The sequence below is a fragment of the Apteryx rowi genome, unplaced genomic scaffold (genome assembly GCF_003343035.1).
Source record: "Apteryx rowi isolate R43461 unplaced genomic scaffold, aptRow1 scaffold_43, whole genome shotgun sequence".
In the NCBI taxonomy this organism is placed as follows: Eukaryota; Metazoa; Chordata; class Aves; order Apterygiformes; family Apterygidae; genus Apteryx; species Apteryx rowi.
In genome coordinates this window covers 3805241-3830718 of record NW_020450683.1, presented here as the reverse complement: position 1 = coordinate 3830718, position 25478 = coordinate 3805241, and the positions used below count along the sequence as shown (strand labels likewise).

Genomic DNA, 25478 nt, shown 5'->3' with positions numbered 1-25478 from the left:
CCGGCGGGGCAGAGGCGCCGCCGCGCCGGGGCGGGCCCGCGGCTCGCCCTCACGTGGCCGGCGGTGAGGGACGGCGGGGCGGAGGCCGCGAGAGGAGCCGCGCCGCGGGGGCCGGGGCATGTGCTGGAGCCGGCTCCGGGCTGGCGCCTCCCCGGGCAGCGCCCGGCTCTGCCCCAGCCGGGACAGTTGGCGCAGGCAGCGCTGGCTCGGACTAAGCCGAGGGTGGGACTGGGGCGTTGTGTCAGCCCCTTCTTGGTTTCTCTCTGTTAGGTGAAGCTTGGTTCTCACATATAAATCATAAGAACCGTGCAGGCACGGTGCGGGGTAAAGCTCATTGAGTGTGCTCGTTGGGCTGAGCATCCCGCAGCTCCTGGCTGGGGGGATCCAGGGGCAGCGAGCTGATAAAATCTGCAGTAGCAGATGGGGAGGCACAGTCCTGTCCTGCTCACGGCCAGGTCCCTCGGTCGCACCTGCCACGGCTCTGGACTGTGTCAGAGCCCTTCATGAACTGACTCGACTCGCTCCTGTGAAAGAAGACATTATACTCTTCTTGTTTTTGCAGGATGACAGGGACGCTCGCTGTCATGTCAGCGAGTTAAGTGAGTTCTCAGAAGGATCTGATAAGTGCCGGGAGGTCGCACTGCTGGGAGAGGAAGAAGCAGTGTTGCCTCTTCTTGTCAGCAGTGAGCCTTTAGGTCGGCTAAGCTCCATGTGAGGCTGCAACCCCATATTACTGTGGGCAGCATCAGATAATGAGGCTAGATGAGCACCTGGGAATGCAAGGAAGGCTTTTAACAGACTTCTTGAGAAGGCTCCTTGTAAAGAAGTCTGCTTTTTTGCCTTGTTGATTGGTAAAGATGAATTAGTAACACTGAACAGAGAAGGATGCTCCATTCCAGTAAAAGGATGAATGTATTTTGAGATGACAGAGGGCAGAAGCTTTAGGAAAAGAAGAAAGGATAACAATAAGAAGAGATAAAAATACTGAAACAAGATAAGGCAGTGAATGGAATAATGACTTTTAGACTTTTAAAATTAGAAAGTGATGAGAAGTTCTCCAACTGAAAATGAAATAACTCCTCATTTATGCAACTAAATTATAGATATATTTTTCCTGTGAAGCTTCATGGTTCACAAGGGAGGATCTAGTGTCTAGTCTGGAACTCGGCTTAGTCATAATCATGGCACAGTATGCTATATCTTGTGGGGGGGAAAAATTGTGTGATCTTTATATAATAACTTCTTATATTAGAAAGAAATTAATAACTTCTTATATTAGAAAGAAATTAATAAGTAAGCAACTCAGTTTCTGGTTGTAACATAATAATCTTGTTTCAGTTTTATATTTGCAATTTCATAGAAGAAGCCAAGAATTTAGGAACACTTGTTTGCTTGTAGTATATTACCTTGTAACATTCTGTGGTGGCCCATGCATCCATGTTATGTGTTACTTGTTAATCTTATTTCTCTCCTTAAAAATATTGGATGTAGACTTTAAGGTTCTTTTCCTATTTTTCAGAGACGAGTATATAGAACAACAACACATGTACCATGGGAATTAGGACAGATCATGGATTCAGAAACATTTGAAAAATCTCGTCTGTATCAGCTGGACAAGAGTACTTTCAGCTTTTGGTCAGGACTGTATTCAGAGGTTGAGGGCACTGTAAGTACCTGAGCTGCCCCAGTGTTCATATTATGTTTTTCATACAGTTCAGCTGTGAAATACTCGGTTTTTGATTTTTAATGATCCTGTACAGCTGCACTGCCAGCACTGTGGCATATCACATCAAACATTGTAATTTAGTAAGCTTAGGATTCTGTATTTCTTGTCTGTGCCTGTATTTGCCATATAAAAAGAAGGGTTTATTCAGACAGCATGCTTGTGTCCAAATGGAAGATTTAGAACCCTTACTTTCTGGATTTTTTGCTTTTCTGCTCTGTTCCTGGACTGCATGAATACATTCATAATTGCCAGTCTTATTTTAGAATGGCATGAAAACAAGGTATACGAAAATATGACTCCTACAGCCGGCCAAAGTTAAAATTGATGTGTGTAATAACCATATGTAACCTCATGAAGTTCAATAAAGGAAAGTGCAGAGTCCTACACCCAGGGAGGAATAACCCCCTGCACCAGTACAGGCGGGGGGTTGACCTGCTGGAAAGCAGCTTTTCAGAGAAGGACCTGGGGATCCTGGTGGACGCCAAGTTGACCATGAGCCACCAGTGTGCCCTTGTGGGCAAGAAGGACAGTGGTATCCTGGGTTGCATTAGGAAGAGCATTGCCAGCAGGTTGAGGGAAGTGATCCTTCCCCTCTACTCAGTCCCAGTGAGGCCACATCTGGAGTCCTGTGTCCAATTCTGGGCTCCCCAGTACAAGAGAGACATGGCACTACTGGAGCGAGTCCAGCAAAGGACAACTAAGATGTTTAAGGGACTGGAGCATCTCTCATGTGAGGAAAGGCTGAGAGAGCTGGGCCTGTTTTGCCTGGAGAAGAGAAGGCTGAGGGAGGATCTTATCAGTGTGTTTAAGTATCTGAAGGGAGGGCGTGAAGAGGATGGAGCGAGAGTCTTTTCAGTGGTGCCCAGTGACAGGATGAGAGGCAATGAGCACAAAGTGAAAGACAGGAAGTTCCCTCTGAACATGATGGAAAAACTTGTTTACTGTGAGGGTGACTGAGCACGGGAATAAGTTTCCCAGAGAGGTTATGGAGCCTCCATCCTTGGAGATACTCAAAAGCTGTCTGGACAGGTTCCTGGGCAACCTGCTGTAGGTGACCCTGCTTGAGCAGGGGAGTTGGACTAGATGATCTCCAGAGGTCCCTTCCAACCTCAACCATTCTGTGATTCTGTGATATGTAAGCAAACATCTATAAGTTGTTTCTTAAGTAGTTTAGTATATTCTGCAAATTCTTCTTTATAAGCATTTTGTTATACTACGTACTAATGTGGGACCATGTCAAATACTCCAAAAATGCACAATAAAATGGAATAGTCAGAAGGTGTGTACTGAAAGTAAATAAAGCATAATTTCTGAATGCAGTGTCGAGTTGCATTGTGCAACTATAATGTATATTGTATTTTTATAAATTAGTGGCACAGCTGACCTTTTATGGTCTCCTCTGCCAAATAATTAAGCAGCATTAGAATTATTTTAAGTGCTTACAAATACAGACCTTTTCTGTGTTTGAAGGGATGCAACTTCTTTCATTTTTAGGTGATATTTAACTAGAAGGTAGAAAGGAAAACCTGTGAGAACAGGAAAAGTACCAACAGATATTTCTGGAGTGTAAGAACAGTTACACTTGGCAGTAAGGTTTCTATATATGAAAAAAATAGAGCCTTAACTTAGAACAAAGTGTTTATATGTGCCATATACAAATAGTTTTAAGAGAAACATTTTCTGACTTACTCCTGAAATACATTGTTCATCAGTAGCACAACTGGGTGAAAAAGAAATCCTGAACTGTCTGACATTGCAAAAATATAATTACTGAGTATAGCATGTTATTACAGTGATGTACTTAAGACAGCAAAAAAGTTAATTAAAAAGATAGTGAAAATTCTATTGTATAATAGTGTAAGTCATATAATTATATGACAGAAAAGCAGTACTTAGGAACTATGACCTATCTTAATTCGTGCATTTTCTGATCTATGGGTTTTGTGCAACCTAACCTGTAAGTTGCATTTCATTTAGTGTGTACTTACAAAATGTAATTACACGTGTCAGTATAGCTTTTATATTATCATTGTTGGGATTTTTGGTATGCTGAGTAGAACTCTAGACAATTTTTGTGTGAATTTGGAAGGCCTACATGTTTTTGACTGACTTTGGAGTCAGTATTTCATTAGAGAAATGAAACTGTCCTACAGCAGTGGGTTAGTGGACAGGGTGCAATGATACCGCCTAGGAGGTGCAAGAAGTCAAAAAGTTCTGAAGCTTTAGCCAGAACAGCCTCCCTCCTTAGTTTGAAGGAAAATACTACGACTGGAATAAGCCTCTTCTGTTTGTTTAGCAGGCACTAAATTCAATGGCAACTGTATCTGTAGCCTGTGCTCATCTTCATCCATGTTTACTATTGTGCCTGTGTAGGAAAAGCACAGCCTTTGTTTTGTCTCATGACCTTTTCTTTTCTGTCCATGTTACTCTAGAATAGATACACAATGATTTTGGAAGCTGATGGAGCAGTTAAAGAAATGACTGCATCTAGCTGTCCCCTAAAGCTCAGCCACCAAACCCAGACTGTGCTAGTGCTTCCTAATCAGCTGTCAAAACCAGGTTTTGAGTCAAGCATCTCAGCTTACGTTTTCCAGTATTTCAGCTGTGATGGTGATAAACAGCTAGCAAGAAGTTCCATCTGAAACACTGCTGCTGTTCTCATATTGATTGTGGTGCTTTGCTTTTTGTGTTGCAATGACACTGATGAACAAAAGCCAAGAAAAAAACATGGACTATGCGGGGGAAAGCCTCCAGCTATTTAATTAAGCAGTGTCCTGAGTAAGATTGTTTCAGAGCATTCAGCTGAGATACCATATGCCCAGATGGTGCTAGTGCCTTCTTTCTGATCTTCTGAACAAGAAGTTAGTGTTCTCAGTCAGTTGGTGGTTGTGTCTTAGGATTCTGTGTCCCTGAACTTCCTCAGTTTGGAATTTGCAGTGAGCTGTCCTAGGAGAGTTACTAATGGGCCTGCAAGCTATCTGCTGTCAGAGTTTTGCTTCAGTTTGCACATGTGCTCTAGAGGCTACACAGCTTTGTAGAAGCAAAGAAACACTCGCAAATTCTTGAGTGTGGATTCAGTTGTGAAAGTTTTCCTTAGCTAGGGCTAAAAGATCTACCACCATATAATGTCCCTGATAGTCAGTCTCTCTGCAGCTGGGTTCTTTCATCCAAAGCTGTGGTTTGTTTTACACTAATTCTTTTCTGTTGCTAATTTTGGTAAGATGTTGCCTGGATTCCTTTGCTGCATCAACACAGATTTGTGAAAAGCTGCTGTTTGTAGTGCTTCCCCAACTAATTTTATATTAAAGTCCCAAAATTTGTGTTTGTTGTTGAACACTTGGGCCTATTTGGAATGATGGGAGGGAATTATATTATAGCTAACTGTGAGTTTTAGATGATCTGCATGGTTTGTCCTTTCTGCTGTCCTTCTTTGTGTTTAGAATTCCTGTCTTTTAAAACTGAGTTCCTTTTTAAAACTCTCAGTTTTTATCCCTTCTTCTCCTTAGTAAAGTACACCTTCAGACTTCTCTGCTATTTTGTTCCTGCAAATGGAAAACTCCACCTGGATGACACTTTTTTTTTCCCCACCCCAAATCCACTATCATCCCAGGACAAGAGGCTTTCTTGGAAGATTAGTAGAATTGGAAACCTGTTTATCTTACCCACTTTCTTATGTTTTAAAAGTCAGAAAAAAAAATCTAGATAGTATCACTTTCCCAAATATACTAGTTGGTCTAAAAAATAGATAGTCTTGGAGGCATACAAGGTTTCCTCTGGTCTGTAATGTCAACTATATACTGAAAAACTAAATACCAGTTTGGAGTGAAGTTTACATTTTAATTAGTTTTCAGCTGGACCACTTTGACAGATAAGGTAGTCGCTACCTTTGGAGTAGACCAGATGTTGGGGATAGAGAACTAGGGTGGTTATTTTTTAAGAGCTAATGGCTAACTTATAGCTTGTAGAACATTGAGAAGTTCCTGCTGTGTACACAATCTCTCTTAGCAGAGACCCTGAGTATCCAGCTCAGTGTAATCTCCTTTTTTTCTGTCTTCTGCTGCTAACAGTTCTAGACTTGATACATATCCTGATAGATTTTGATCACTTGTTCTCGGACTGTACTGAGCTTTGAAGTCTGCTTGTTTCACTTCAGACTTAAGGAAGAGCTTGTATTTCTAAAAAACTATCTGATTGTTCCACTTAGTATAACTGGTCCAATAAATAAGACTTAACCTCAACCTGCAAACTTGGTCCTGCATATTCCTGCAATGCGATGGCTGCAGCATGATTGCTAATAGGAAAAATGCCTCTGGTTTGAAGGCTGCAGCAATGGCATGGTTGTAACTAAGGCCATTGATGCTGTTGGATTTTAGACAGCTTTCTCACACAGTCAGGCTGGTAGCCCTGATGTGTAGGGTCCATGCAGCTTCTTCTCTACATACGTGCGATGGTGACTTATCGCTCTTTTCTGTGTTGTTTTGAGGCATGCCTTTCTGTTTCTCAGGACATATCCTTGTGTTACTAGATTCTGTCAGAGCTAAAGTAAGATGGCCTCTACTGTCTGGGTTTGCTCCTTCCTTCGTGTATAGCCTGCATCCGTCCTTGGCTTTGGAAATCCCTTGAACTTGAAAGAGGCTGTCTTGGCCAAAGGTCAAGATGACGGTTTCAGAACTTCTTGCTTTTTATAGGTAGAAGTATGATTCATTAACCTAGTAGGTTAGCTGAAGAGGAGGCTGCGTCAGACAAATTACTAGTATGCTTTGCTTCAGCCTTTAATTGCGTAACACTACTTCCCCCTGCTGTAACCTATAGCTAACACTTCAGTAGCTCTCTTGAAGGTTTCACACGCATTTCTTTGATGGCAGTATATCTTAAGTAGTCCACTCCCTGTCTCATGTCAACCTGTATGGCAGGTGAGTACTGAGCAGGAGGCAATGTGGAGCAGACACACATGGCAGAGCATGAAACTCTCTTAAAATGATTAAAGCAGCACTGATACTGAATATGAAATTATGGCCTTATTCTGAATGTCTGTGTCTCACTAGGCAATGCATGGGAGACTGTTCCAATGCAGTCAAGTTGCTGAATCTTGAATAACCCCAGTAAAGATGGGATGCTACAAATGTAGGGCAAATAAGTTTTGAGATCTTCTGAAAAATATGCCCTTTGTCTGAACCAATATAGCAGCCGAGTCTACAGTAAATAAGTTTGGAGATCTGCTGATGTTTCCCAGGCAAAAAACAAACAAACAAAAAAACCAAACCAACACCTCCTCCCCCCCCCCCCGACCTGATCTCTATTTCTGTAAAGGAAAAATGAACCATTGTAAAATATTCCTGGTTTTATTTATGCACTGCTAAAGGTTGGGGGAACGGTGAAGGGGGTGGGGACAAAAATCCTGATTATAGAACTCTTCTAATTCACCCTTAAAATGTACTTACCATGCTGACATTTTCATTGGATGAGATGCCAGATCTGTTTCATGTTGTGTCTGTGGTGTGTGTTTTGTTTTTAAGATGATTCTTCTCTGTGGAGGAATTCCTTTTCTCTGGAATCTGTCGGGTCAAATCTCTGGTCATGCTGGGTTTGGACCGGAATATGAGGTACGTAGCCTTTTAGTATTAGTGGAACTGTTTGCTTCCTGAACTATACTGTTATAACTTTTATTTTTAAGCTTCTATTTACTTAAAGTAGGTTTTATCTACAGGTACAATATAGTAAAAATAACAGATATTTTCTAGTGCGCACAATGATTGGGTGAGTCTGAGGAGAGATAACAGGGCAGACAACTTTTTTTATTGGTTTACTCATTAAATATGGCCTTGTATGTTTGTCTCAAAGCCATTTGGCTAAAGTCAAATGAGGAGATGGGTTTTGGGGGGTTTTTTTGTTTGTTTGTTCTTAAAGTTTTTAAATCCTAGATGTGATCTTTCTAGATAGTAAAATTGTRAGGAAGTTGGGCTATTGCTATATTGTCTTTGTGCTGTGGATGAATTCAGCTGCTTTTTCAGTGGTGCAAATCTTCACAAACAAGAAAAAATACTTTAACTATGTATTTTAAATTTGTAAGGAAACCATGTCGCTCTAGATAATACTACCCTGGAGGGGTAGTGTGTTGGGTTGTTACTTCAACTGTCATAATACAGGTTTGTAAATTCTTTCAGTATTAGTTAGCTCTTCCTGCCAAAATTCAGATTTTGATCAGGGTTTTGCTCCAGCCTTAAAGCTATCCAACAAAGGCTTCTGCTGACTTTGGACAAGGCTAGTAGTTCTGTTCTGTAGTATCAGGGATTTTTATTAAGAACTTGAGAGACTAGTGAAGTATAGGTTTAGATTTTTTCCCCCTCTTAGTGCTAATTACAGATGAATTCTGCTGCTTTTAACAAAATGTTAAGTTGGAACATAACAGTAGCCAAACTGGGTCAGACACCGAGACTTATCTTGGAGTCTATGTAGTTATTTTCAGTGGCTGGGTATTAAAGACCATGTGTGATGATTTTTTCCATCCAGTTTTATACTAATCTTCCTTTCCCACTCATTTTCATGAGGAAATGAAATCTCTATTCCAGATGAGAAAGAAGGAAAATTGAGGAAACGGTGAATTCTGTTCCAGAAGCATTCTTATTTCTGTGAAGATTTAATGGCTCAAGAAAATCTGAACCTTAATAAATTAAAAATTTACATTAAGAGTTTATATCTCTCCTGCAGGTATTTGTCTTCTCCCAAGAAAATGAGCATGTCTTCATCTGAGTGGCTCTATATTGGTAGATGTATGGCTAGCGGGACAAAGTTCTTCAAATAGTTGAAGTTCTTATTTGACTATTGGCAATTCATGTACAGACAATACCCCTTTAGCCTGTGGATGTTGCAAGGTCTTCATAAAATATACTGCTGCCCGCTTCTGGTTCCAGAAGATATATGAATTTCTAGACAGTTGCTGATTAATAAAGACTGAGTACAGCAGCATCAGGCAGAAGCTACACTTATAAGTTGCAACCTATTCAACAAGCTTCTTTTCAAGAAGAGTCTGATTTTTGGGGTGGCATAGAATTTAATTGAAGTGAATGTGTTCTTCCTGGAGGAGAATTTATTAATAAGAACATATACACTGTATACTTTTTCCTAAGACTCATGCCTCTTGTGGCATTTTTGGTGTGTTGCTACTTATTCCTGCTTGAATCACTGAAGCCCTGGGAATTTTAATGCTATGACCCAAATTAGGTGGCGTACACAGAAAATCTGCCTTTCTTGTCCAGCTTCTATAATGGGGAAACAAAAAAATCATCTGCTCAAAGGAGATGCCTGTCAACCTACCCTGTTCTCATAGCTGGAATATTATCAGATGTCTTCAGTTGAGGTTAAGGAAGGCTTAGAAATGTATGAAGTGTTCCCTTACTTCATTGTTAGTTTGCACAAGTCCTGACAGATGTCATACCTGTCTGTGGCCTAAGTGAATAAAAAGGAGGTACAGATCAGTTCTTKTCTTGAAAATTTCCCTATACAAGCATAAAATCTACCTGGCAACAGTATAATTAGTAGGGAGAGTGTTTACTGGGGTGATGCCAATTTTGTCTGAGCTATTGTTTATAACTGACCTAATGAAGGCTTCCCAAGCAAAAAAGACCTCATTGTTTTGTTATCATAAGTTCATTTTTCTGCACTCCAAAAATTCTGCAAAAAGTGTGGGTACATGCCTTGTCAGATTTAAAGCTATTGCTTTTTGGACAGTTAAACATCTATTTTATATGAAAGTCATGGGTACCTTAATGAGTTGTCTTTTTAATTAAAGACTTATTTAAGTAGTTGTGACCTCTTTGACCTCTAGTTGCACCATAAGAAACATAAAACTAGATGATATTTATTTTGTATGTAAGACAAGAAATATTGAACAAGACTTAATAACCTGTAGAGATAACATATGAATACAGGTGAACATGTACTCTATATGTTTAATGTATGCTAAGGACAGAAAGGACTATTTTTACAGTTTGGTTTGATCTACTGTTTAGTATAATTTCAAAGTTTTTGAGCATCATGCAATAACTCCTTTATGAAGATGCTATGCTGTGACTGAACTTAATATATTTAAGAAAGTCTCCAAATGATGGAGCTTTTATGAACGTAGGTAGGTTATTCCAGTGAACAATAATCTAATCATTACAAATGTATTGTTATTTTGGTGAATTTATCTAGCTTTAGCTCCTAACTAGTTTCAGTTAAACCACTGATGTAAAATGCATTTTGACAACAGAAATATTAACATCAGAACAGATCAGTAAGTAGTAAATCTCTTTCTTGTGTTTAGATTGTTCAGTCATTGGTATTCCTGCTTCTTGCAACGCTCTTCAGCGCAGTGACCGGTCTCCCATGGAGTTTATATAACACATTTGTCATAGAAGAGAAACATGGCTTCAATCAACAGGTATTGTTGATAACACACGTACTGACCTAACATCTTCAGTAATTTGKTTGGTTAGATGGCCTAGTACATCTATAGCTGTGCCAGAGGTCATTATTTTTAGGAATATTTTAACTCAGCCTACATTTAAAAAAAAGAGCAATGATATTCTAAACCTTGGATTTTGATGCATTTTTTTCCTCTGTCACACATAAGGACCAATAGATTGGGCTGCCGCTGCTTCTTGCTTCATCTGAAAGCTTTCTGTTCTATTTGACAAACTTGTGGTGTCTAATTTCCTTCAGCAGCTCTTCTGTGATTGTTACAGAAGTCCTGTAGCACATCAGAATGTCTCTGACGGAAGTTGTGCCTCTAAGCAGCTTCTTTAGCAAAAAAGATGTGTATTCTAGTGGTGGAACTGAGGACATTTCATACCTCAGTTGTTCACTGTTGGGTGGGCTATTCTTTGCCCTTTATATATCCCTTTGGAGAAGCCTGGATAAATGTTCATACAATGACAGCTAAATTACTGCTTGGTAGGGGCACTTCTGGACACTGAATAGATGAAACAAAGCTGAGAAATTATTTTCCTCCTCATTTTCACTCATTGATCTGCATTCTGGAATCAGCCTTCGCTAAATTAGAATATTCATCTCTTCATTTGCACTTCCTTCAGATACTTTATTTTGTATTATCTGGGCTGGCTTTCTTAATTTCTCTCACCTGTTTAGTTTAATTTGTTTTATTATCAGTATCAGTTTTCCTTGGGAGAAGATTTTCTTCTTGGGAGAGGAACCTCAGTATAGAGCACATCATTATACCATTTCATATCAGCATTAGGCTTGTTTTCTTCTTTTGGACCCAGCTAGTGTTGTCTACAGTACTTTTTGTTGCAAGTCTGTTGGAAAGTTTTGGTTTTAGTGAAATGAAATTTGGATGGGAATGCAGCAGATCAAGTTGGCTGACTTGTTACTAAGAGTAGAGGTGCTCTGGCATTTGCCAATTTCATTTTCCAGTTTCCAGAGAGGCAAGAGAACTGAACTAGCTCTGAACAAGGTAAATTAGTTTGTCTCTAAACTAATTATATTCCTGGCAAACTGATAATTTGATGTTTCTTACTCCTGTTATAAAACAAGTAAGAAAATAAGTGACCAACTCAGAATTTTGTTTACATTCCATTTAGCTGTCTGGTCTTAAAAAAACCCCTTGTGCTTCTAAAAACATTAATTTGTCTAACTTCTAACAGTCATTTCCTTCTCTCTTTCTCACAGTAGCTAGCAAATACTCTTCTTACTTTAAGTGATGATGCACATGGTCATTTGTATACTAGGTGATTCTGAGTCACAGTGCTTTGATTCCCTTCCCTTCTGCAGTCTTAGCAGTGCACATAATGGCAGACTAACCTGCTCCTGTCAAGGGAGGAAGGAATGTTTCCAGAGCATGAGTCAAGCATTCTTTTCTTCTGGCAGTGGTCAATATCTAACTAGAATATCTGCTTCAGGTATTTTGTTTGTTCTTTGTCTATCACTATCTTCAGTAATTCTCATTGTAAGGGCTGGCAAAGTCCTAATTTGTGTAATATGTTTATGGCCTGGCCTAGCCTGGCCATCCTTTGGACATTCAGAAACCTTAAACACGTGTCAAAAGCTATCTTTTGATTATTTCCCTGTGTGTCAATTCTGTATACTAGCCTCAGACCTGCACCTTGATTGTCTCTCCTACCTCAGTGAGGACTTAATTACATCTTCATGCCAGATCAACAAGTTCTTCATGTCAAGAACACAAAAGTCCAAAGAATGCTGTTAGGACTCTTAAAGCATTAGAGATAGACCAGATTGGCAGACCAGCTGGTACCACTCTCTGCCTCAATGCTAGAATGAATCTCAGTGTTTCCTGTTTTGCACTCCATCAGTGATTTTCCTAGCACTGCACTAGCAGAAGCATACTGTGTTTTTACTTTATCTTTTAGTATGTCCATTGCATAGTCTCCCCAGCCCTATTTAGACTCTAGTAAGACTCAGACAACTTATGTTGTCATTTAACGTTTGCTTTATGCCTGGAGAGAACTTGACTTGAATATCTATGAACTCTTTAAGGTACAGAGTGAGCTCAGAGCTCTGATCAGGCCCTACCTCTATGCAGAAGAACCAGAGAGTCAGATACTGAACTAGCAGCTCAGGCTTCTTTAAAACTGTATTGAGAGCCTGCAGAGGCCATGTTCTGCTGAGGGTAAGGAAGATTCTGCAGATATACTCTGAATATTTTCTCCATGGAGCTGTTCTCTCAGAATCTGGGTGCTTGACTGTTGTCAATGCAAGCACTGTGCCTTATCAAAAGAGAAAAGGAAGACTTGGCACTGAAGCCCATGTGTGATATTAAGGGCTTGACTGAGCTATCTGTTCATTCTTTCTGGAGCGAAGGATATATGTCAAACACAATATAAGGGTTTTGGTCAGATCTTAGTAATGAAAAGCATGCATTTACATGGGCTTGGAATCCCAGGGGATGTAAAGAATAACAGCTATCAGGAAGTGAAAAGGTTCTTCCACCTTTTTTTGTAACCAGCTCTGCTTTTCTGTAGCGCACATCAGCATTGCCACTTTGTGTTTTTTGATTTGTCTTATTTTGTTTCTGTACATCTGGTGAAGGGATCAGTTCATTAACCACTGTGATGCATTAATATTTACAGTGTAAATATCACTACTATCCTTTCCTTACAGACACTGGGATTTTTTTTTAAGGATGCCATCAAGAAGTTTATTGTGACTCAGTGTATTYTGTTGCCGGTGACATCCCTCCTGCTTTACATTATTAAAATAGGGGGAGACTACTTCTTCATCTATGCCTGGCTCTTCACATTAGTTGTTTCCTTGGTGAGTAAGAGAATACAGCTGTGTTGCTTCCAAATGGTAGCTTACTTGCAGGGCGATATGTGCTGAGCTTTAAAAAAATAAAAAATAAAAAAAATAATAATAATAATAAAATCAGTGAAAAATCTAAATCTCCTTGGAATTTTAGTCTTTAACAAGCAATTTTGGTCTTTAACAGTGTGTTTTGTTTTCAATGTACTTGTTCAGGAATAACAACTCATATTAATTGTCCACATCAATGTGATATCTTATATTTTATCTATTTAATACTGAACTGTCTTTATCAATTAAAAGGTAAGCATTAAAAAAGCATTATAATAGACACTGGAAATACAATGGTATATGGTGATAGGTTTTCCTTTTCGTAAATATAGAAAGGATTCCTGCCCTCTTTTTGTACTTGCTCATGTTCCACTTCTAGTACTAAACACACATTTTTATGCCTTGTTTTCAATATCTGTATGTGTTTGCAGGTGCTTGTTACAATCTATGCAGACTACATTGCCCCTTTGTTTGATAAATTCATTCCGCTTCCTGAGGGAGAGCTCAAGCAAGAAATTGAAACAATGGCAAAGAGCATTGACTTCCCATTGACTAAGGTGTATGTGGTTGAAGGTGAGATTTTTGAATAAAAAGACTTTTTAATTTTGAGTTCTTGGATTTTTAGCTTTAATTATGGATGCTGCAGAACAGGAATTGCTTACATTCTCCAGTTATTGTAATGTTTGTCAAGGTACATGCCACTTTCTTTTTTTTTTTTTTTTTGCCTTGGGGTCAGAATGGTGAAGTTGAACATAGAGCCTAAACTCAGCATTTTATTGGAAGCATTGTTTTGGCTCTGTTGAGCAGAAATACACAGCACAGTCAGAAATGGAAGCAGCTGTCCTAGATTCCAATTTTAGAGCTTTAAACCAAAAAGTAATTTTACCTTTTCTAGTCTTTGTTCAGCATTAATTACCTCAAACTCTTTAATGAAGCTGTTAGAACGTTATCCTTCTTAGTGTTCATGTGGACTGTTTCTCATGGTGTGGCTCAATGGACTCAGCCCCTCTACTTGGGATCATAAGTTTTTTCACTACGTAGTAGTGTGGTTTTGGTCCTCTTTTACTCATGCTTAGCTCATGGTACCTAATGTGGAATATGAAAGTTGCCATTTCACTTTCTCTCCACCGCTGTGTTCTTGGAGCGCTCTACTTTTTGACATTTCCACTGCTACTCATTTTGTTCCCTTCCGTACTTGATTTCAGGGACCTCCCCCCCCCTTTTTTTTTTTTTTTGGTTTGTGCCACTTGGGAGGCAGAGGTGGTGTTTTTATTGCCTTGGTGAAAGCAGCATGAGATGGAAAAAAAGAGCTGAAATGGTAGAATTTTCCCTTAAGAGAAGCTAATGAAGACTTTGTTGTGGAACCTGTGGCTTTCACTACTCTGGGCTAGCAAAATCTAGCCAGTGCTCTGCCTCAGCGCAGCCAAAAATTTCTAGTATTGATATACTTGGGGCCCAACAAACTCCTCTTTCCTAGCAAAGTTGAAACTTTTCAAAGCCTGAGAGTCATTATAGAGGCTTGTCAAAAAATTGAGGTTTTTATGTAAGCATTGCTGACTGTCTGCTAGCGTGGACTTCTGTCATGAAGGTTAAAAGGAAGTATTGTAAGCCAATTGCTTGTGCTCTGGCACCTCTGTAGCATACCATTGCACTGGCTTCTTCAGCATCGCTGTATTAAGTGTCAATGATTTGCAGTGAAGAGAGGCTTCCAAACCCCCATTTTGTGTCCTGGTGTCTTTAAGAGTGTTGAGCTAGCACCATTCCCTGCTGGCATGGGGTTTTGATGTGGGAGCATCTCTTTGCCAGTGTTTTTCTGCACCCTTTCTTGGCTCTTCCCACTCCAGAACTGACTTCTTAGCAACATGCGCAAAAAAGTCCTTTAATCTCAGGGTTCATTCCATGAAAAGGTAGGTTACGAAGGTTCCTTCTCTGCAAGCAACACTTTATTGGAGGATGAAGCTTTTTATGATAGGTAGGTGAATGGGGACTTCACTATGCTGTGGCTGATGATCAGTTTTCCTCACTGAGAAGTGACTGGAAGCTGAGACTTCCTGCTCTGACCAGTCTCTTCCTCCATCAATCTATCTTGGTTTGGTGCCGAAGTTACCATGACCATACCATAGGGCAGAAAATACCCATTGAATGCTGCCCTAAGAAGTTGGTGCAGCTCATAAATTTAGAGTGAAGGTTTACCTTCAACTTGGAGTATCTTATTTTCTGCTGCCAAAAACAGAGCTAGCTTCCATCTCTTCTCTCGTAGTCTCTCAGTCCTGGTGTTGCAACAGTTCCTGCCATCTAGACAGCTTTTTTGATCCACTGAAACTTGAACAGTTTCAGCTGGTCAAATAAACTGTCTAGATAAAAGTAGCTGTTAAAATTTGCCTATTTGCCCTAGCTCTTTTTATCTGTTAGGAACTGTAATACAACATTTTTAAGAGTCTGCCTGAGATCTGTACTTCATCTCATCCTCTTCTCTCTCCTCATCTGCGTCTGATTATAACACCTTCAGAAATTCAAATCATCTTTGTTGGCACATTCAAAGAATTCTAAAATGCACCCAGAATTCTAAAATGCACCCATCAGTTGCTTTGCAAGGAGGGCAGCAAATTTCTTTGCAGAGTGCTCTTTTCTCTCTGAACCTAAAATTGCAGTAGTGCTTTTCTTTTGGATACTACATCTTTCCTTGACTGTTCTTGTGCTTTTAGTGAGTTGGATTGAACACCTGGGATTGTATGTTGCAAATGAAAAATCACTATTGGAGGTAGTAAATGAGATGATCTTAAGTCATTTTAAAACATGCTTCAGACTGCAAGCTTATTTGCAGGGAGCTGATCTACCACTCATATGGGGTCTTTGAGAATTCCTTTGGAAGAATCTGTTCCAAGTAAGACTGCATAGATAGGCTTCAGTGCACAGGATTATTCTAACTGTGGTCTCTGATGTAAATCTTCCCCAATTAGGTTCTAAGCGTTCTTCTCATAGCAATGCTTATTTCTATGGATTCTTCAAGAATAAGCGGATAGTACTGTTTGATACCCTCTTAGAAGATTATTCTGCTTTGAACAAAGAGCCAGCAGAAGGAGCCGACGGTGAGAATGAAGAGACAAAGTCTAAAACCAAGGTGAGTTCATATTTGTTCTTCATTGTGTTATTTACATTAACTTCTTAGTGAGATTTTTTTCTTGTGTTTTCTGTGTGTATTGTAAAGGTCCTGAATGAAATGCTAGAACCGAAAACCTAATGATTTCATCACCAAAGAATCTCTGAGTTGGTGATAGATGGAATTTCTGGGGCTGTGAGTGAATTGGAGCAAATAGTACTAAGGAGACTTTAGAAATCCACAGGGGCTTTAGTAAAACATTGATTTCTTCCATGTATCAAATAAGGATGGATAAAATTAGAATACTTTCTGAAGAGCCTGAAGGAGTAATTATGAGAAGAATAAATTGCCTCGTGCAGCCCACGGTTAGGCCAGTGTTTAGATTGTTGTTCGCTCTGGCTTGTTTCTTGTGAGCGTGTCAGTGGTAGAATTCTCTTCATCCATGCTTTGTGGTATGGCATACTGCAGAAGTGAGTGATGGGAGGAGGGGATTTTGAGCTCAACCACACTGAAAAATCCAGAAAGTATTCTCTGTAGTAACAATGAGAAGCATTTCCTCCATTCCAGTGGATTCTTCAGCTACCTTCTCAATACACAGGCCCGCATACTTGCTTCTGACTTGCTAAGGGCTTTTGTACCTTTGAAGATACAAGTTCATCATCCCTTTGTTGCAGGGATGGGGGTATTGTTATTGTCATTCCTTTTTTAGTGAATGCAACTGTAGTACTTTGGAAGACAAGGCTCTGTATTGAATGTTGAAGGAAGGAGGGAGAGGACTCTGCTCAATTATTCATTAAAAGTCTTTGGCTCTGAATGTCAGCTTGCATTGTAAGGCCTTTTCTTGGGTAAAGGAAAAAAAAGATGAGATTAACGGATGGTAGGAGAGAGTTTGGAAGGCAAATCTTCCAGCATTGTTCCAGGTCTGCACAGACTTGTCTGCATAGATAGAAATAAAGGATCACCACCTCATGGCAGAAAATTATTGAACTTAAAAGTTTATTTTTTGTAAGTGACTTCTTGAGTCTGTCTCAATTCCTAATGGACAAGCCCATCCAAAAGGCTCAATATGAAATTATATGTTTATCTTTATGCTGCTGGTACAAGGGAAGAGCCACTTCCTGATCTTGGGGCATTTAATGACTTAAGTGACATAAGGAAAACAAATTAACAAGTAAGAAATTGGATCAGTTGTGTTCAGTCATATCTGATATTAGTTCGATTTTGTTATTCCCTCAGAATAAGAAACAAGGATGTAAAAATGAAGAAGTTCTGGCTGTACTTGGCCATGAATTGGGTCATTGGAAACTAGGTCACACTATCAAAAATATTATCATCAGCCAGGTAAGTTATGATAAACTAGTGGTTTTCCTAGAGCATTCTGTAATTACTGTCCTTTCCAAAATGCCTGCTTCCAGATTTGCAAGTGTATCTCATGTTGATTGTGCTGTACACAGCAAATGCCCCTTCTGTGAGTACCCCTTAGTTCACTCTCCTCCTCTGTTACCGGTTTCCAGCAGCAGAGCTGTAATTCCTTTGCCAGGAACTCCATTGGTGTTCCACACCAAGTTTTTCTCTCTGCTCTCTGAATCTGAAGTGGGACTAATGTTTGCACACAACTAGTATTTATGATTCTTTTGTCTTGCACCTTTGTATGCTACAGCTCATCCCACTGTTTCCAGCTCTTACCATTAAGAGTGCTCATACTTCTCAGTAAGAATAACAATCCAAAGCTTGCTTCACTCTTACTACAAAGCATTTTCTCCTTTTTTGCATATATTTTGGGATTATTAATCATACACTGACTTCACGTTTTCCTAGTAGCTCTTCTGCTACATCTTTTGTACACAAGAAGTGTATTTGACATGTATGCTTGTATCCACCTTTCCTGGAGTATTTCTTGTGCAGTTGTATATCGGGATACAGCAAGGGGAGCAAATATGCTGCCATTTATCTGCTGTGCAAGTACTACAAAGGAAGAACACTCCAATGTGCTGCAGCAGAGCATGTGTACACTCACATGTGTACTCCATATGTGCAGCAAATACTGTGTACAGTTCTGGTCTCCACATCTCAAGATAGATATGATGGAGTCAGAGAAGGTTAGAAATTAGTTGGCAGAAGGGCAGCTAAAATTATCAAGGGGATGGAGCAACTATTTTACAAAGAGAGACCAAAAAAAAAACCTGGCACTCCAGTTTGGAGAGCAGAAGATTATGAGGGAATATGATTGACTCGGGAGGGTCCTTGCTTCCCCCCCCCATTGCATTTTCATACCTTGTGCACCCTTTACTGGTAAATAACATTATTGCATCCTTCTTGGTGCATGCCCAAAATGGAGATGAATATTGAAGCAGTCACTAGAGATCTGCTAACCTTGCATTTGAAGTAAAAAACCTAATGGTCTGTTTACACATGCATATGCCTCTGGGCATAGCACAATACAAAGGAATTGCTCCTCAAACCTCTTCTACATCCTGACTTAAAATGCTTTGGTTTGCAAGGCTCAGCAATGTGTTGCTATTGCTATTTTCTGTTAATTTACTATCATCAGTCTGCCATATGCTTTGGTGTAGATTTATCTTGTTCCAGGTGACAGAATGCTGTTCTGTTTTTTGTTTTTTTTTTTTCCCCTCCCCCAAAGCTATTCACAAGTTTTTCAGGCTGTAACATCACTGTCAAGCTCCAGCTTAAGCTCCTTTGTATCCTTCTCTTTCCACACTAGCTTTCTCTTCTCCACACAGTTAAACACTTCAGTGAGGTCCTTCTTACCTCCTGCCTTGATTAATGCAATTATATTCCAACTTCTGACATCTGTGTTGATCCCTACTAGTTAAAAAAAACAACTACTTTGATATTTTCCATGCTGCTAACTCATGTAACCTTTGTCTTTGGATCCATCTTCTAGTTACTGATATCTCACTGTAATAGGTAGATTTTTATCCTCACTTCCAAAAATATCCACAAATCTGTTTCCAATTTTTTTGTTGGCTCTTTTCTGTCACAGCTCTCCCTCTCTCCCTTTTTCTGTCTGTATCTTTCAACCATACATTTTACCTTCCATGTTACGCTGAAAAGACCAAACAGCCACCTGAATAGATTGAGAAGGTACTTTCATCTTCTCCAGAAAACTTGATGTGATCCTGCCTCTTGCCTCTGAAAAGCCAGCCAAATGAAGCACTTGTACACAATGATGCATGGCTTAGATGGAAGAGTAGATTGTTTCCAGAAATAGAAGTACGGCACAGCAAAAAGTACATAATGCTTCAAAGAAAGACTTCTGACATGTTTGGTTTGCTTTTAAACTTTTTAGAACATGTTTACTTCCAGGGAGATGGATTCTCCCCTCTATTCCCTCCTCACTTATCTTGTCTTCCTGTCTTTTCATCTCCCTTCAGTACTTAAACTTTTTTTTTTTTAGCTCACTGATAGCAAATGAAAATAGTTACTTTACTGCATGCGTACACAGAAAGGAGGTTAAAGGTGGCTGTTTGTTCCTCTTTGTATATTAATTCTAAAGTAATCCCTCTTTTTTCAGTGGAGTTTCTGTGCCAATCTGTAATGTGAACACTTAGGCCATAATTTAGATTTGTATGAAAAGCCCATCTTAACCAAGAATGTTGTTTCCTTTCTCTAGATGAATTCCTTCCTCTGCTTCTTCTTGTTTGCTGTGTTAATTGGTCGGAAAGAACTCTTTGCTGCATTTGGTTTCTATGAGACTCAGCCTACGCTGATAGGCTTGATGATTATTTTCCAGTTCATTTTTTCACCTTACAATGAGGTAAACTGTAACTTGTGGAATTAGTCTTTCAGCTTTAGGTGTTGAAGTATCATCCTATTTAAATAATGATTTTATTTGGCTATATTATTACTCTGGAGAAGACTTTGAAGTTTCTAGGGGCTGTATGTGGTATATCTCAATGTAATAAGTAGGGTCAGTGTTTCCCAGGTAAGACTCCCAGTTTCAGGTTTGACCTGGATAAATCTTACTGAGATCATTCTAAAGCCACAGCGATTTGTGGGATGGGGGGAGGAAAACATTAGTTACTGATGCAATAAGGAACTTACAGATGGCTGAATTTTTAAATAATTTTTAATATATTTCTCTCCACAGGTTCTCTCATTTTGCTTGACTGTATTAAGCCGACGATTTGAGTTTCAAGCAGATGCATTTGCCAAGGAACTTGGGAAGGCTAAGGACCTGTATTCTGCTTTGATCAAACTAAACAAAGATAATTTAGGATTCCCTGTTTCTGACTGGATCTTTTCAATGTGGCATTACTCACATCCACCCCTTTTAGAAAGACTTCAGGCCTTGAAAGATGCAAAGCAAGAGTGACAGGAATCATTGTTGGTTCGGAGACAGTGCTTCCATCTCAGAAGCAAAGTTCAGAGCTGCTTTTAAGATTGCTTTTTAAAAGGATAATTCCAATTAAGTGCAGTGTTAACAGTACCACACCCCAGTCTGAGAATCCTGAAATAGGTATTAAATTAAATCACATTATTTTCTTTTAACAAAAACAAAACTGTGGGACTTAATTTAGAGAAAGTACTGTATAAAGACTTTTTTTTCATTTGGCTTTTATCTTCATATTGTAGTATAGACTTTGAGGGAAGAAAAAAATATGGACTCCAAAGCACACATTTCTTCAGTTTGCATATGCCTTGAACGTTGCTTTTGATTCTCTTCCCATTCTCAACATTCTGCAAGTGAGCTGAACCTTCCTTTCCCAGTCTCAAACCTCATTCATAGTGAAGAGGGTTTGAGTGACCTGGCTTCTCATGTGATAATACTTGTACTAGCCAATCACTGTTTGTGTTTAAAAAAAAATGTATGCAGGTACTGGCCTTTCTCCTGGATTCAGATTCATGTCTGTCATAATTAAAAATGCTGCTTAATAAAACCACTTTCTCTGAAATGTGGGAATAAAGTTGAATTTCAGTTGAGGAAATGTACCATGATTTCCTTGAAAATGAGCATTAGTCTGTATTCAGCAGCATTACAGTGGGATTGGGCTCCTCCTCTTCTCCACTGTGCTTCTGGAAGAGTGAAAGGAGGTTATGGAGAACCAAGACAGGGCCCACATATTAGAGAAAGTTGCTAATTCTCTGTTTTTCTCCCTTTTGCCTATGAGCAGAATGGTTAACGGCTTTTCCACACCTCGGTTTCTCTATTTCTTTCTTCTTTTGTACAAATTCTTTGTATATATGGAAGTAAGCAGTGTCTCAGATTGTATCAGAGCAAACCAWTCTGAGAGCAGAGGGAGGTGTGGAAGCACTCTGCAGTGGGCTCTTTAGTTAATGTGGAGCCACATGAAATAGTATTGTTGGAATACTTAGAAGGTATTCCTCATCATCATTCTGATTTAAGCAACCTGAGATAGTTTGTTCCTATCTGATATAGGTTAGGGAAGGACAAAGTGGGTAATTGGGGAGCAGCTTCTGTGTCTCTTTTCTCAGACCTTTCTAATAAAAGGTGAGATTAAATTTACTTTTCTTGACATAAAGATAGAAGTTAAATGTAGGCTCATATGTGCCATACATATATGTGTTGGACCAGACTGAATGCAAACACTTCATATAAAATTTAGATTTGGTATCTGTGGTAAATTTAAAAAGTTCTCAGCTCTATGCAGAGATAACAGAATCAAAGCAAATTCTGATCCTTTCATGTGTCAAATATTCTCAGAGACTTTGTTAGCTAAAATTTGCTTTTCTGACCACCTGAAATAGGGAAAAACACCTTACCAGGTGATGGGCATGGCGATGTCTCAGGTGCAACAAGATGTAAGATGTTGCTGGAAACCCTTTGTATGCCTTATTCTGACTGTGTTTATATGCTAACAAATGTGAAGCTAAACTACAGCCATGGATTTAGGGTACAAGTTTACAGATATGGGAAGCCTATATTTGTTATCTTAATTGCATTTAATAAATGGCCCTCAAAAATAAAAGGATTAACTTGGACCTGTCAATTCAGAAGACTAAATAAATGTGTTGAGTCTTGAGTTGCAGAGATGTTGGATGGTCTGAGCCTATGGAAAGCATGTTGAAAGCGCTCTGAGAAAAGCATTTGTCTCAACCGTTAATTAAAACTTAATTTAAAACTGAATTTTGTGGTTACTTCTGAAATTCGGCAAAACAGAAACAAAAGGAGAGAAAAATAGGATAATGGAGGAAATGCTACTTTGCAGGGAAGCACTTCAGACTTGAAATATTTGGGCTACCAGGTGAAGATAATGTTATGGTAACTGGCTGTTGCTCCCTTCTCTCCGTAGTTTGAGGAGTTTCTCTCCTCAGTTCTTCCAGTTGAATTGGTCATTTGACTCCTCTGAAGTGACCATGGGCTTGGAGTTGGTTCCAGTCTGCTCCAGTCACTACTCAGCACTGGCATCTTGTTTGTCAGTTCATCCTCTGACTTTTTGCCTTCCCTTTTCCACTTACTAGTGTGTGGATGTCTGGAATGCGTCAGCTACATGTTGCAGACCTCCTACAGCTTCTAGGTGCTTGCTTCACACATTCCTTACAACAGTAAATCACAGCTAAGCCTGTTTCCGTGCAGCTGCTGCCTTCCCAGGTATCTAAATCCTCCCACCATGTCTGCACAGCGACATGACCAGCCAGTCCAAACAGCCTGATGATGAGGTCTGACTACCAGAATAAAACATCAGCTACACAACCATGTGCCTTTGGATTAATGACTAGTTCTGAGACAGGAAAATGAGAAAGAGTGGTGTTTTGTTTAGTGTGATCTTTAAGCTAGATCACAGTCACAGTAGGGTTTAGAGCAACTTCTGTTAGGATGGAGACAAAGCCAAGGGACTGGTGCCCTTGTGCTTCAATTTGTGAGAAAGAGACAGGGTTGAGGGAGTTTAGAGAAAAGAACAATTGTTAGTTCAGCCATCCACATGCTCTACCTTGTCTTTCAGCTGCTGAGGCTTCAAACTAAACACTGATACTTGCCAGAACCCCTACTGTTCAGGACAAGCTCCTCCAACTATGCTGCAGGCATTGTTTCTTCCCGTCATCTGGACTGCCAAAGGCATCCTGACTATAGATTCTTGGCTATATATATCTGGACTGTTGAGTGGGATTAGCTAGTACCTGGCCTCCATAGTCCTCAATAATGGAGGTTTAAAAGCTTATAAATATGCTAGATGACAAATAAGCTACTCCATGCATGTGGTAGCCCTATACTAGAATCACAGATATATTGTTGGAAGCCCCTCCAAAAGGGAGGAAGGAATTACATATGTGAATGGTGAAGAGGGGTGAGGTGGCAGAGAAGAACACATGAAAAAAAAAGAGGAGTGGTAATAAAAGATGAATGTTCAAAAATTCAAGATGAACCTCAAGCAGAACATCTCTGCCAGCATATCCATGCAGGCACCCACAGAGCTGGTGGGCACTGATCAGCAGTGTCCTGCCCAAAGGCTGATAGCTCCAGTTACCCTTTCCCTGTCTCACAAACTTTTGCTCGTGTTAGAGGTGGAAGCTTGAGAGAAAAGATGTAAAAAGGGGAGAGGAAAAGTCCAGTCCAAATCTTGGAGAGAGACAGAAGAGGGACTAAACTTGGCATGCTTCATGGAAACATGCACAAATGTCTTCCTTTCACCACAGTCTTGACACATTTAAGGGGATTCCATGAACCACGCTGTAGCCATGCTTACGCTCACTGCTATAGGTGTCTCCACAGGGCTTCTCACCTTCTTGGCTGCCAGCAGGTACTGCCACTTTGTATCTGAGAGCATCTGCAGAAAGGAGCCTACCTGCCAACTGTCTCCAAACTTGAGACTAGACCTTTTGACCCCACTGACTGCAGAAAAGGCTGCTGAGATATGTCTTAGTAGACCTCTGTCAGAGCCTATGCCAACAGGACCACCTGCATATCCAGCTTTCTGGACCAGTTTCCTTTCATGACTGTGTGAGAGGCTCACTCTGGAGTAGCACGCAGGAACAGATGGAATCCCACGTGCTGTGGGTCAAAAGCAATGTCAGCAGAGTGTCCATGAGACAGCCAGGCCATCCCCACACATCAGCTGAAGGTTCCAGACCAGATACAACCTGTCAGACATGGTCTGGCATAGGGCTCCGTAGCTCCAGTCTGGGTCGGTCGTGTCCCCTGCCACAGCCCCAAACCAATGCAAGCGAGCCCGTCCTCCCCCAGGGCCGTGACCGGGCGCCATCTCGCCACGCAGCGAGGGCGGGCGCCCAGGCCTTGCCGCCCCGGCGCAGAGCGCTCCGCGGCCGGACGCCGAGGCAGCGTCCCCCCGGGCCCAGGGCCGCGTCAGGCCCTCACGCGCAGGCGCTGGGCTCCGCGCTCTCCCGCCCACAGCGTCAGGGCGCCCCCGGCGGCTGCAGAGCGCAGTTACCACCGCCGGCCCCTCGAGGGGCCGCCATGGGGGCGGGGGGGTGTCAGCCCGCCGCTGCCGGGGGGCGGGAAGGCGCCCGTCTGCGCACGCGCGCGCGCCGGTGGCCGGAGCTGACGTCGCGAGGCGGTGCCTGCACTTCGCTTGCGGCCTCCTTTGTCCGGGGCGGCGGCGCGGGCCGAGGCGATGCTGTCGGGCGGCAAGAAGGCCGCGGAGGCGGCGGCCAGCGGCGGCGGCGAGGGCGGGCCTGAGGCGCCGGTGCCTCCGCCCGCCGTGCCGGGGGCCTTGGGCTCCTCCGCCGAGGGCGGCGGGGCTTCGGAACGAACGCCCCGCAAGAAGGAGCCGCCGCGGGCTTCGCCGCCGGGCGGTTTGTCCGAGCCGCCGGCCTCCGGCGCCGCCCCCGCGCCGGGCGCCGAGACCACGGGCATCGCCGAGACCCCCGAGGGCCGCAGGACCAGCCGCCGTAAGCGGGCCAAAGTAGGTGTCGGGCCTGGCTCAGCGGGGCTGGAGCCGGCCTCCGCGGCGGCCGGAGCGGGGCACTGGCGGGTGCCAGGGCCTTGGGCGGGAGCCGCCGCGGCCCCCGGGCGGGCGGGGCGTGCTCCGGCCCTTGGGCCGCCGTGCCCCGCCGCCGCCTCCTCCGGGGAGCCGGTGCCGCCCCGCGGGGGCTCCCCGAGCCGGGGGGCGGCTGCGGGGCGGGTGCCCCTGGGACCGTTCCCTGCCCGGGGGGAGAGTTGGGCCGAGCTCTCCGGCGTGAGCGGCTGCATAGAGCCGCCGCCGGTCTGGTCGGGCGTTAACGAGTGGCCCTGATTCACGGGCTGCCCGGGGAGCCGAGTGCTCCTCACGGATAAACACGCAGGCTTGCAGGAAGCTAACGTGGTCGGGCATCGTCAGTGCTGATCTTCACAAGAACTAGGTGCACTGTTGCAGAGTCTGCAGCAGACCTCTGAGGTGTGTAGGGCTTCTTGGTCAAATACTA

The 25478-nt window shown here is 41.7% G+C and overlaps 2 protein-coding genes across 4 annotated transcripts in view; both read left to right on the top strand.

Moving 5' to 3' along the window:
- The window catches only part of ZMPSTE24 (zinc metallopeptidase STE24), a 33490-nt gene extending 11245 nt beyond the window's left edge, over positions 1–22245 (top strand). The window contains exons 2-10 of one of the 2 annotated variants that reach the window (XM_026076373.1): positions 1520–1666; positions 7243–7329; positions 10032–10148; positions 12866–12997; positions 13468–13609; positions 15997–16157; positions 17373–17477; positions 19771–19914; positions 20248–22245. In XM_026076373.1, coding sequence (XP_025932158.1) covers positions 1571–1666; positions 7243–7329; positions 10032–10148; positions 12866–12997; positions 13468–13609; positions 15997–16157; positions 17373–17477; positions 19771–19914; positions 20248–20472 — 1209 coding nt within the window. In that variant the 5' untranslated portion in view covers positions 1520–1570 and the 3' untranslated portion in view covers positions 20473–22245. Of the gene's footprint in view, positions 1–1519; positions 1667–7242; positions 7330–10031; positions 10149–12844; positions 12998–13467; positions 13610–15996; positions 16158–17372; positions 17478–19770; positions 19915–20247 lie in introns of both variants that reach the window. The other variant, XM_026076372.1, reaches the window with a different exon arrangement.
- A 2443-nt stretch (positions 22246–24688) lies between these two features.
- The window catches only part of KDM1A (lysine demethylase 1A), a 54844-nt gene continuing 54054 nt past the window's right edge, over positions 24689–25478 (top strand). Inside the window, exon 1 of one of the 2 annotated variants that reach the window (XM_026076275.1) lies at positions 24689–24979. In XM_026076275.1, coding sequence (XP_025932060.1) covers positions 24689–24979 — 291 coding nt within the window. The remainder of the gene's footprint in view (positions 24980–25478) is intronic. The other variant, XM_026076276.1, reaches the window with a different exon arrangement.